The sequence below is a fragment of the Barbus barbus genome (genome assembly GCF_936440315.1).
Source record: "Barbus barbus genome assembly, chromosome: 8".
NCBI classification, from domain to species: Eukaryota; Metazoa; Chordata; class Actinopteri; order Cypriniformes; family Cyprinidae; genus Barbus; species Barbus barbus.
Window position 1 is genome coordinate 11,585,902 of NC_136736.1, and position 12,478 is coordinate 11,598,379.

The window sequence follows — 12,478 nt, forward strand, 5'->3', positions numbered from 1 at the left end:
ATCTTCAGTGCTTCACAATCCTTCAGAGACATTTCTGCTGATTTGCAGCTCAATTAATGGTGCTCCGTTATTGATAATGGTTCTTATTATTTAAAAATAAAATAATATTTTGTGGAAACATTTTTTTCATGATTCGTTGATGCATTTGTTTGAAATGGAATCTTTTGGAACATTACTGTCACTTTTGATCAATTTAATGCATATTTGCTAAATAAAAGCATTCACACCAAACATTTTAATTGTATATTTCAGCATAAATATTATAGGATGCCACAACTGTTTTCAACATTGATAATAATAAATATTTATTGAGCAGCAAATCAGCATATTCACTGATTTCTGAAGGATCATGTGACACTGAAGACTGGAATAATGGCTGCTAGCTTTGCATCAAAGCAATAAATTACTTTGTATATATTACAATAGAAATCATTTATTTTAAACTGTAATAGGCTAATATTTCGCAATATTAGTGTTTTTCTTGAATTTTTGAGCACATAAATGCAACCTAAGTGAGTGTAAGAGATTTCATTAAAAACCGTATTTTCCAAACCTTTGACAAGTACTATTCTCTATACTTCCCTGTTTGGAGTAACACACAGCATCGGTTCAGTCCCCTCTAACCGCCTGCTATGCTACCTACCCCTGTGCTGTTCACGGCAATAACAAGATCTGACCGCCAGAGCGCAGTATGCTAGACATCTGGAAGGGAAGGGCTGCATAAATATTTCTATCTGAAGAGTTCAGATGCAAAAGTGCCATCAGAAATTTTTCAAAACACATTTTACAATGAACTTGTTTTAATGTGTCCACCTTTAAATTAATTTGTTTAACTTTAAATTAATAGTTTTATATTTTTAATTCCATTAATGTAATTCGCAGTTATTGATGGGCTTGTAGTTCTTTCACTCACTAAAGCCTTTAACTACATAGACTTGTACTTGCTTTTTTTCCGATTTTCATTTAGTTTTTTTCCAAATCATTTTATTTTGTAATGGTGTGATTCTCCTCGTAGCTACAAGCAAGTATAACGCTTTAACAAAGACTTTGTCAAATCCCTATGGGAAAATGAATGGGGAAAATACTTCCGGAACCAGCAACGCAACACTGCCTAATTAATATTCATGACCTCGTCTTTATCGTTGGAAGGTTGGTAATTCCGCAAGAGGGCGCCAACTACACCGGATCCGGTCAGCGGTGGTCTTTGTAGCTATTTTGAACCATCTATTAATACATGCACATGATCAGCAGAAGCTGTTTTTGTTTGTTTGCGTTTTCTTCGTCAGCGTGGTAGACCGATATTTATACAAAAATACAGTAATGTACAAATATACAAAGAAAATAGATGCACTTTTGCAAATATCCAAGAGTTGGTGAGACGAACCCACATTCTGGGCTGCGTTGACCAATAGCAACGTAAACTCTTACATCTTAGACCCATTGAAACCAATGGAGCCAGGATCAATTTAGGCTTATGATATTTTTGGGGAAGGCAGCCCTGTTCAATGTAACAATGTAACGATTAAGAAAACTGTGACTAAATAATGGGACTGGACATTTACTGCTATGATTAATAATTTGAAAAGAGTGAGTATGAAAAGCTCATTGTGCTTTACATAGCCTGTGTTACAGACATCTTTATTGGGCGTAAGATCTCTTTTGTAACTCCATGCAAGAAATCATCAGCCTTGAGCAATCCTGAAGAAATTGTTTGCTGGAAATCAGTGATCAAAGCAATTTAGTGTGATAGATAGATAGATAGATAGATAGATAGATAGATAGATAGATAGATAGATAGATAGATAGATAGATAGATAGATAGATAGATAGATAGATAGATAGATAGATAGATAGATAGATAGATAGATTGAATGAAGCTGTTTTAAACTGTTCTAAACTAGGCCTCCATTAGGGGGCAGCATTTAAAAAAAATGCTTTAAATGGTGCCATTGTGATAGTGTTTTACATTTGGCAAATACAATTTAACCTGATTTCAACTATGAAATGTAAATAAATAAATAAAAACAATGTAGTGTTTACTAATATATAGGACACACTTCTATATAATAGGGTTCACATGTGCGTGTGAGAGTCTACACAAATGTAATCCTAGCTGGGGTTTTTTATTTTTTTATTTAAAGAACAGATATCTATCAAAGATCGTGTTTGTGGAAGTGAGTAATGTCATGAACAAAGGAGATCACTGAGGACATCTGAAAAAAAGTTGATGTTGCTCATCAGGCTAGAAAAGGTTACAAAACCATCTCTAAAGAGTTTGGACTCCACAAATCCACAGTCAGACAGATTGTGTGCAAATGGAGAAAATTCAAGACCACTGTTACCTTCCCGAGAAGTGGTCGACCAACAAAGATCACTCCAAAGCAGAATGTGTAATAGTCTGCAAGGTTGCAAAAGTTCCCAGGGTAACTGAGCCTACCATCAGGAGAACACTGAGCAACCATGGTGTGCATGGCAGAGTTGCAAGGAGAAAGCCACTGTTCTCCAAAAAGAAAATCGCTTGCTAAAGATCATGTGGACAAGCCAGAGGACTATTGGAGAAAGGTTTAATAGATGGATGAAGCCCAAATAGAACTTATCGGCTAAAATGAGAAGCTATTATGTTCTGAGAAAAGAACACACTGCATTCCAGCTTAAGAATCTTATCCCATCTGTGAAACATGATGGTGGTAGTATCATGGCTTGGGCCTGTTTTGCAGCATCTTGGCCAAGACAGCCTGCCATCATTGATGGAACAATGAATTCTGAATTATACCAGCAAATTCTAAAGGAAAACGTCAGGACATCTGTTTAAGAACAGAGTCTCAAGAGAACATGGGTCATGCAGCAAGACAACAACCCCAAGCACACAAGTCATTCTACCAAAGAATGATTAAAGAAGAACAAAGTTAATGTCTTGGAATGGCTGAGTCAAAGTCCAGACCTTAATCCAATTAAAATGTTATGGAAGGACCTAAGCAAGCAGTTCATAGGAGGAAACCCACCAACATCACAGAGTTTAAGTAGTTCTGATGTAAGTATAATGATCAGCATTTACAAGAAACTTTATCTTCAGTTACTGCAGCAAAAGGGGGTCACACCAGATATTGAAAGCAAAGATTCACATACTTTTGCAACGCACAGGTATGTAACACTGGATCATTTTTCTCAATAAATAAAATATTTTTCTCTCACTTGTTTGATTCAGTTCTCTTTGTCTACATTCAGGACTTACAGTCATGGTCAGAATTATTGGCACCCTTGGTAAATATGATCAAAGAAAGCTCTGAAAACATACCTTCATTATTAATCTTTTATTTTAAAAAAAATCACAAAAATCTAACCTTTCATTGAACTAAAACAATTAAAAATGGGGGAAAATACACGTTGGACACAATTATTGGTACCCCTAGAAATTCTTATGAGTAAACTATCTCTGAAGTATATTCCCATTCATATTTAAAATTTTGAGCACTCCAGGGTGATTATGATCATGAAATTATCCAGACGTGGCTTCCTGTTTCACAGAAATATAAATAGGAGGGAAAACAAAGCCCACATTTCCATAATCACCCATCACAATGAGAAAAACCAAATAATATATTTCTGATGTGCAGCAAAAGATAACTGAGCTTCACAAATGTGAAAAGTGACAATTCCCATTTCAACCATCAAGGCAATAATTAAGAATTTCCAATCAGCAGAAAATGTTATGAATCTGCCTGGAAGAGGACATGTGTCTATATTGTCCTAATGCACGGTGAGAAGGAGCGTTTGAGTGGCTAAAGACTCTCCAAGGACCACAGCTGGAGAATAGCAGAAAATAGTTGAGTCTCATGGTCAGAAAACCTTAAAAAAAATTGTCAAACAACGCCTACATCACCACATGTTGTTTGGGAGAGTTTCAAGAAAAATTATCCTCGCTCATCCAAAAATAAACTACAGCATATTCAGTTATCAGACACGACTGGAACTATGGTCAGATGAAACAAAAAAAATAGCTTTTTAGCAGCAAACACTCAAGATGGGTTTGGTGAACACAGGGATAAGAAGTACCCCATGTGTACAATGAAATATACTGCTGTTTTTTGGTGTTGTGGGCCTATACCATCTGGTTAGATGCTAACTGCATTTCGTTGCCCTGTACCTTACATGTGCAATGACAATAAAGTTGAATATAATCTAATCTATATTTCTGCTGGAGGTCCTGGACATCTTGTTTAGACACATGGCATCATGGATTCTATCAAATACCAACAGATAAAAAATCAATAAGTGACTGACTCTGTTAGAAATCTTAAAATGGGCCATGTTTGGATCTTCACACTGAACAATAATCCAAACACAAACCTCAAAAACAACACAAAAGTGGGTCACTGTGCACAAAACCAAGCTTCTGCTATGGCCACTCCTCTGACCTGAACCCCGTAGAAAATGAGTTGTGAACTGAAGAGAAGAAGCACCGTCATGGAGCTGGGAATCTGAAGGATCTGGAGTGATTCTGGATGAAGGAATGGTCTCTGATCTCTTGTCAGGTGTTCTCTAACTTCATCAGGTATTATAGGAGAACATTTAGATCTGTTGAATAAAAGGGTGCCGTTAATTGTGACCAATGTTTATTAGAGAAAAACATTTCATAATGATATTTCCCCCCATTTTAAGTTCTTATCAAATGAAAGGTTAGATATTTGTGATTTTTCTTTTATAAAAGATCAAAAGGATTAACAATGCAGATTAATTTTCACAGCCTTCTTTGATCATATTTACCAAGGGTGCCAATAATTTTGACCATGACTGTATATGAAATCTGATGATGTTTTGGATCATATTTATGCAGAAATAGAACATTTTAAACTTAAGGGTTCACAAACGTTCAAGCAGCACTTTACACACACACACACACACACATATATATATATATATATATATATATATATATATGGTAACAATATTATCCATATTTTGTGTAGTTTTTAAGGCTTTATTTATTTAATGCAATCTACCTTAATAAATCATGTAAAATCTCTTAAATTATTTAATCTATGACACAATGAATTTAATATTATTAGTGAAATGTACTCATTTATTTTAAGTTGATTTTCAAAAGTCTATGATTTTGAGTAAGGCCTGTTTATATTTGACTGAATTATTTTGTACAATTAAAAGTGTATACGACCAGACACCTCAAGTAGGAAAAAACATTACTGCACTAGCATTAGCAAAGTTACTGCTCATTGAACAAAACATCATGCCTCAGTACATGCAGTTATCCATAACCATAAGCCCTATGGTAATGATAGAAACTTCAACATAACAGAAACTCTTTCAAATGTTAAACATAACTGAACATTAAACATTAATAGATGTCAAAAACACATAAAGAACACTTAATTTCAATATTTACTTTCCTTATCCAGCCATATGCAAAGCATGCAGGAAATCAAAAATAAAATGGCAGAATTAATTTAATTCTCTTAAAATAAATAGGTAGGCTTCTTTCCTTAATTTTTTTTTTTCAGTTGAATAAAACCTCAAAACTTCTTAAGTTCCTAAAAAAAAAAAAAAAGAGGAAAACGTATCTCTCAATACTTTCTATACAACACCGAACCCCAATTTATTTAATAAAATGCACTTTTTAATTATCATCTTATTTTTTTAAATGAAAATTACAAGACCCATGATAAATTTTTTTACAGCATATATGTGATACAATCCTGCAAAAAGACAACTAATTATAGCACTCTTCACATTTCCAAAAAGAGTATTGTTTTGGTTTGTATCAGCATGTCTGCTCTTGCCAGATCTTGGAGCACTCTAACAGCACCGCACCACAGATACAAACAGGATATGCTTCATGTACAAATCTAAAAGGAAGAGCATGTTACAGAAGAGAGATAATAGCACAATGTTTCACCTGTTCTATACGATTTGTGCAAGTCTAAAGAATGACAGATTTTCAAAGTTCAAACTCCATGAGTCCACAACAAAAAGTTAAGTATAACAAAGAATAACAAAGACCAGAAAACCAACTGTTTTTCTACTACAGAATTTCACATTTAATTAAATGTGTCCTTGCCATGTAGCCAATCGGTCTACTCAGTCCTCTTATTTGACCACAGTTCAGACATTAATCAGCCTTTCAATCATGCCTTTTGTGCTCAGGGTACTTACAGAGCCATTTGGCTAATTCTCCAGAACTGTTTTACACTTCAATTGTCTTAACCTATTCAAATCCAATGGCTAAAGGTGGAGAGAAGTGATTCAGGAGAATGTGAGGTGTTGTTTTCATGCTCAAACATCGCTGGTAACAGTGTCATGCTAATTCATGCTGATGTCCTCATTTAGTCCTCCATCAGAGTTACATCTAAAATTTGTAATTTTGTACAAAGATATCAGATGTTTGTGTAATTTTAGTAATATTTAGAAAGTTTGCATAAATACACAATTTGTGTTCATATAAAACGCTTCCTTTTGTTATACTGCCCTCGTTCTTCATACACATTTAAGTTCCAGTTGCCCCCCCTCCCCCTGGCCTTTAGTTATCTGAACAGAGAAACTGAGGGTGTTTGCTACAATCAATCTTTATCGCTACACAGTGCATGGAACTGGCTTAAGCTGCCCAAGTGCCCATAATAAGATTTCAGCTAGGCTAAATAAACTGCCTATCCTTTTTCTTTTTCTTTTTTTTTAATTGCATTGGCACATTTACATGTATTAGTGTTTTATGATATTAACACTGGCACAAATTATATATATATATATATATATATATATATATATATATGTGCACGAGGCCGCAGGACTATTTTCTTCCGCCACGGATTTAAATCTAAAGTGGACAGTTGAACAGCTCAACCCAAGCCTCCATTACTAATTCCAAAACGTCACTTTAGAACTAGTAACGAAGGAACTGTGAGTAGCTTCATTGAAAACTTATTGTATTACTGTCGTAAAAGCTTGCTGTATTAAATAAGCATTATGAGAGAGATGGACTGAGCGACTCTGATTGCCTGCATCTGATACAGGCATCACATTCTCCCAAAGTTACTTAACTTGCAATTAAGTTTAAATGTCCACTGAGGAAAGCGTTATCTTTGTTTGGACGTCAATATCCTTTCATTGATTTCTGATGACATCGCTCCTTAGTGCATTTGTGAGCTGCATCAAGCTGTTGTTGAAAGTAAAAATAACTTCCGTTTAGAAAAGCGTTTATTTTTCTAAGTAAACGTGTTTATTGCAGTGCTGACTCATAAAAACAGTCTGTTGTCGCCGTCTAATGGTAGATTAATGTAACTAAAATCACAATCACGAACACACGCACCATGAATACTATTATTATTTATATAAAATACTAATAATTGAATAATCATATTTAATAAACAACAACAACAGTCATCATAAAAGTTGCTAGGCAATTCAGTCAACCGTAAGCAAAGGCACCGCGATATACAGCATTGAATTTACATAAATGATCAACTTTTGCCTAAACTATTTGCTTTGGAACAAATAATAGTTTAATGAGACCAAAGACTGGTTAGATTTACCCAACACGAATGATATCTCGTGTGTTTAACCAGTAGCCTATAGAGACATTAGAGCCAGCGGTAAATTCCAGAAGATCTGGCCGCGGTGAGGCGCTCTCTGCGGGTGTAATGAGCGCTGAACTGCCGCTGAACCGCTGGAGATCCTGTCTCTGAAAACGTTGAAGCAAATGTTCAAATAGACCTTATCTTTATTAACAAACCGCATCCTTTAAGTCCAAGCAAGCACATTCTCGCCGAAAAAATGCTTAAAACTGCATTCCGTGACACAAAACAGTATTATTTTTAAATTATAGTGGATATATCCGCCATGACACTAGATCGACAAAACGTAGATAAACCACTGATCTATAATCAGATGTGAGAACCAGAACAAACTGTTGTATAAATATATATATATATATATATATATATATATATATATATGCACATGATCTACCTGTAAAAAGTTTTTGAACAGTAAGATTTTTAATGTGTTTTAAAGAAGTCTCTTCTGCTCACCAAGCCTGCATTTATTTGATTCGAACAGAAAAAAACTGTAAATTTTTAAAATATTTTTACTATTTAAAATAACTATTTTCTATTTGAATATATTTTAAAATGTTATTTATTCCTGTGATTTCAAAGCTGAAGCTAATTTTTTAGTATCATTAGTCACATGATCCTTCAGAAATCTGCTCAAAAAACATTTTATATTATTATGATGTTGAAAACAGTTGAGTAGAATTGTTTCAGCTTTCTTGGATGAATAGAAAGTTCAGAAGAGCAGCATTTATCTGAAATAGAAATCTTTTGTGACATTATAAAGGTCTTTATCATCACTTTTGATCAATTTAAAGCCTTGCTAAATAAAAGTATTAATTTCTATAATTTCTTTACCAAATAAATAAATTATAATAATTATACTGACTCCAAACTTTTGAATGGTATAGTGCAGGGGTGTCCAAACTCGGTCCTGGAGGGCCGGTGTTTAGTTTAGCTCCAACCTGAATTAAACACTGAAACAGTTAATCAAGGCATACTAGAAGCGTCCATGCAGGTGTGTTGAGGCAAGTTGGAGCTAAACTCTGCAGGACACCGAGTTTGGACAGCCCTGGTGTATAATGCATAGCTGTCAACATTGAACATTGAAAATAAGGGAGATTTCCCGGACTCCATCCCCAAAATAAGGGATTTTTTTTATATATACTATAATGTTACAAAAGCTTTTTATTTCAGATAAATGCTGATCTTTGGATCTTTCTATTCAACAAAGAAACCTGAAAAATATTGATAATAGTAATAATAATAAACGTTTCTTGAACAGCAATATATATTTATATATACACATGTGTGTGTGTATATATATATATATATATATGTGTTTGTGTGCGTGTATGTAATATAAAACATATATATATATATATATATATATATATATATATATATATATATATATATATATACACATTTTTTTCAAGCTCCAAATCTTGGTAGAAAATACAAAAACATAGTACAGCTAAACTTAAGTACAGCTTAAGGCATATAACAGACAAAGTGGGTGAAAAGTACTTGAAAAATAGCCATGGGATGGTTGTAACATACACTTTAACGTATGAGGGGGTGAATCTACACACACGTCAGCTTTTGTCCACATGGCGCGACATTGTTTGAATCATTACAAACTTTACCACAAAACCTGAATGTGATTTGTTTGGCAGGGAGATCATCCCTCAAATACTTTCACTCAGCGTATGTAACTTATTCATATTGGTTTCTGACAGTCGTTTCAAAATAAGAATAAAACGGATGTGCTTTTCCTGATTCAAAGACTTGCCGCTCATTATTTTAAATCCCCAGTTCAACCAATAGCCGACAAGATCAGTAATTTTCATAAAGAAACTTGACTGCGGTCATAGACAGCCAATGGGAATTCTATACCGCTCCCAGAACGAGATTGAGGTCTCTGCAGAGTAAAAGAGGGCGTTTCTGAATTTGTGGGTGTTTTCAAACTGCTGGGAGTTTCTCAATCATACAAACAAAATGATCCCCCTTACCTAACCCCACCCCTAAACCTACCATCACTATGACGTCAGCCAATCAGGACACATGGTCTAAAAACGCCCCGATCTGGTAACTCCCATTACTTTGCTGCAGAGACCTATACTTGCCCAGAACGTTGCCGATTCAAATTTGAACTTGTCCCAACCAATAAGACGAGAGCTCTGAGGGTGGAGTCTATGGGCATTTAATCAAGTTTGTGCGCCCTGCAGCAAAGCGACAAAACAGTTTACGAGAAGGTTACGTACGTTTTGCCGAGCTCGAGCAGTTGAGGCTGATTATAGGTAAGCATGTCTTGGTTTATCTGGAAAGTGTTTTTAGAATTTATTTATTTTTTAATGGAGCTTTTATCGAGCGAGTCTAAGAAAGATGATTGTGATTATTTATTGTTCGAATTAAGCATTTTATCACGAAACCTAAGACTTTACTACTATTTTAGTTCAAATTAAGTAACGTTAGAGTGTTGTTTATGAAAAGAAGAGTTCTCGTCTTCGCTGTAGTTTTGTTAATTTAGTGAACGCACACGTTAGGTTTTCCTGGATTTGAGCAGCTTAGTGCTGTTGTGAAGTTAAGAGCAGCCATGACCGGCTGGAGTTTGAGGTCGTGCCTGTGTCCTGAGCCCGAAGCAGCTCAAAGTCCTACGAAGTAGTGTGCCTGGCTAATTTGGTGGGTTTGTTTTCGTTTAAACGCGTAGAATCTGAAACCATTTGCTGTCGACAGACATTCTAGAGCATATTTCCTGCAGTTTAGGCGGGAAAACAAAATGGAGGGCCGCTTATTGTTCTAGTTGAGTGATCTGGTGGAAACGAAGCAGGAACTTGATCGGATTAACTAGAGTTTAGTGAGCGACCGTTTCTCTGTTGCTTTACCAGCATACAAAACGACACCTGAACGGGGTTTTGACTAATACATACTGCTGGTTATTTTTTCTTGTTTAAGTTTTTGGTGTTTTTATCACTTTTTAGCATATCACAGCCATGGGTAAAGATCCTACTAAACCCAGGGGAAAGACGTCCTCTTACGCGTTCTTTGTGCAAACCTGCCGGGAGGAACATAAGAAGAAAAACCCAGGGACCTCGGTGAACTTTGCAGAGTTCTCCAAGAAGTGCTCTGAAAGATGGAAGGTGAGTTGAACATAAGGGCTGCAATGTTTTTCCGGGGGGTGGTGGTTGTTGTTAGGGAGGGGGCGGGGCAGAATTACACGACGCATCTGTTACCCAAGTGAATGAGGATAAAGAGCCACACACTGCGCCTGGCAGAACCTAATCATAGTCTCATGTTTTTCAGACCGTGTCCTCAAAGGAGAAGGGCAAGTTTGAGGAAATGGCCAAAACCGATAAGGTCCGCTATGACCGGGAGATGAAAAACTACGTGCCTCCTAAAGGTGCAGTGGGAGGGAAAAAGAAGAAGGATCCAAATGCTCCCAAGAGACCCCCGTGAGTAGTGCACAAATAAACCCATGAGATTTCTTATGTTTTGACTTAAGTCTAATTTTTTTTTTTTATTATTCCTCTCCTCTCTCATCAGATCTGCGTTTTTTGTTTTCTGCTCTGACCATCGCCCAAAGGTGAAGAGCGACAACCCTGGCATCTCTATTGGTGACATTGCAAAGAAGCTTGGGGAAGCGTGGTCCAAACTTTCACCAAAGGAAAAGTCTCCATATGAGCAGAAGGCCATGAAGCTCAAGGAGAAGTATGAAAAGGTAACGGTTGGCCCAATTTTAGGTACTTCCAATAACAATTTGCTGTTTTTCTCATATTAACACACAATTTCCAACCAGGATGTTGCTGCGTATCGCGCCAAAGGAGTAAAAGCAGATGGTGGCAAGAAGGGTGGACCTGGCCGGCCAACAGGAAAGAAGGTTGAAGCTGATGATGATGATGATGATGATGAGGAAGAGGATGATGTAGAAGAGGATGAGGACGACGAGGATGATGATGACGATTAAAACTTATCAGGAAAACTTGAGCTGAGTTGTTTGCAAAACAACGTGAATGCATTTTTTGGCATTTAAATTTTCAATACATGTACAGAAATGTGTATAGTTTAATACATATTGAGGTCATGTGCTGTTTTGTAAATGTAAGTGGGTTTTTTTTTTTTTTTTTTAGCACTGCTTTTTGTCTTGATAGCTGTGGCTTCTTTGGTTTCTTTTCCCTGTTCGATATTATTTCTACTGCCATTTTTAAGACAAAAGGAAAAATTTGGATTTGTGTAGTGTCAACTTTTAAAACAAGCTTTAAAGTTGTGAATTTGTTGAGACTGAATTTTTTTTTTTTTTATTAAACTTTGTATATTATGACCAATTCCCCTTTTCAGTGTGTGCAATTTTGCAGAATTTCTGTTGTCATACCGTGTCCAAGTTCCTAGCAGCTAGTGCTGCTTAGTTGAGTAACTAAGATTATTGATATATATATATATATATATATATATATAAAAATACTAAGACTAGGCTAAATGCTAAAAACTGTTTTTGGGGGGGGGTTTAGTAAGCGGTTACTGAACTAAACCTTTTAGTTTCCATTCCGTTCTGCTTTGGTTTTCAAACTCTTAAAGCTGTTCTGTATGTGCTCCTAGTTTTACAAGCAGGTGCAACTTTTTAGCCATTTGGTTATTTAAGAGGGAAATACTAATTTCACAGGTAGATGACAATCTAAAAAATAGGAGTAAATGCACATGCAACCTCTTCTGTAACAAGTTGCACTTGAGTACATTAATAATTTGTTCTGTTTAGCTTTTGCTTGGCCATGTGACAAGCGGTCCTATATACCGGTTGGGTATATTGTTCTATGCAGTCTCAATAAGGTGTGCCTAATCATACACATGACATTTGCTCCCGTGCATCAAAAAGACTGCTTGCACATCTGATGCTTTTCCTGTACAAAATAGCATGAAACTTC

General features: G+C 35.8%; 1 protein-coding gene across 1 annotated transcript; it reads left to right on the forward strand.

Moving 5' to 3' along the window:
* The first annotated feature begins 9,686 nt into the window (after positions 1 to 9,686).
* LOC306874062 (high mobility group protein B2-like) lies at positions 9,687 to 11,880 on the forward strand. The gene is made up of 5 exons (XM_079423784.1): positions 9,687 to 9,862; positions 10,544 to 10,702; positions 10,866 to 11,014; positions 11,106 to 11,280; positions 11,359 to 11,880. The coding sequence occupies exons 2-5, from the start codon at positions 10,556 to 10,558 to the stop codon at positions 11,524 to 11,526; spliced, it is 639 nt and encodes a 212-aa protein (XP_079279910.1). The 5' UTR covers positions 9,687 to 9,862; positions 10,544 to 10,555; the 3' UTR covers positions 11,527 to 11,880.
* The last annotated feature ends 598 nt before the right edge of the window (positions 11,881 to 12,478 follow it).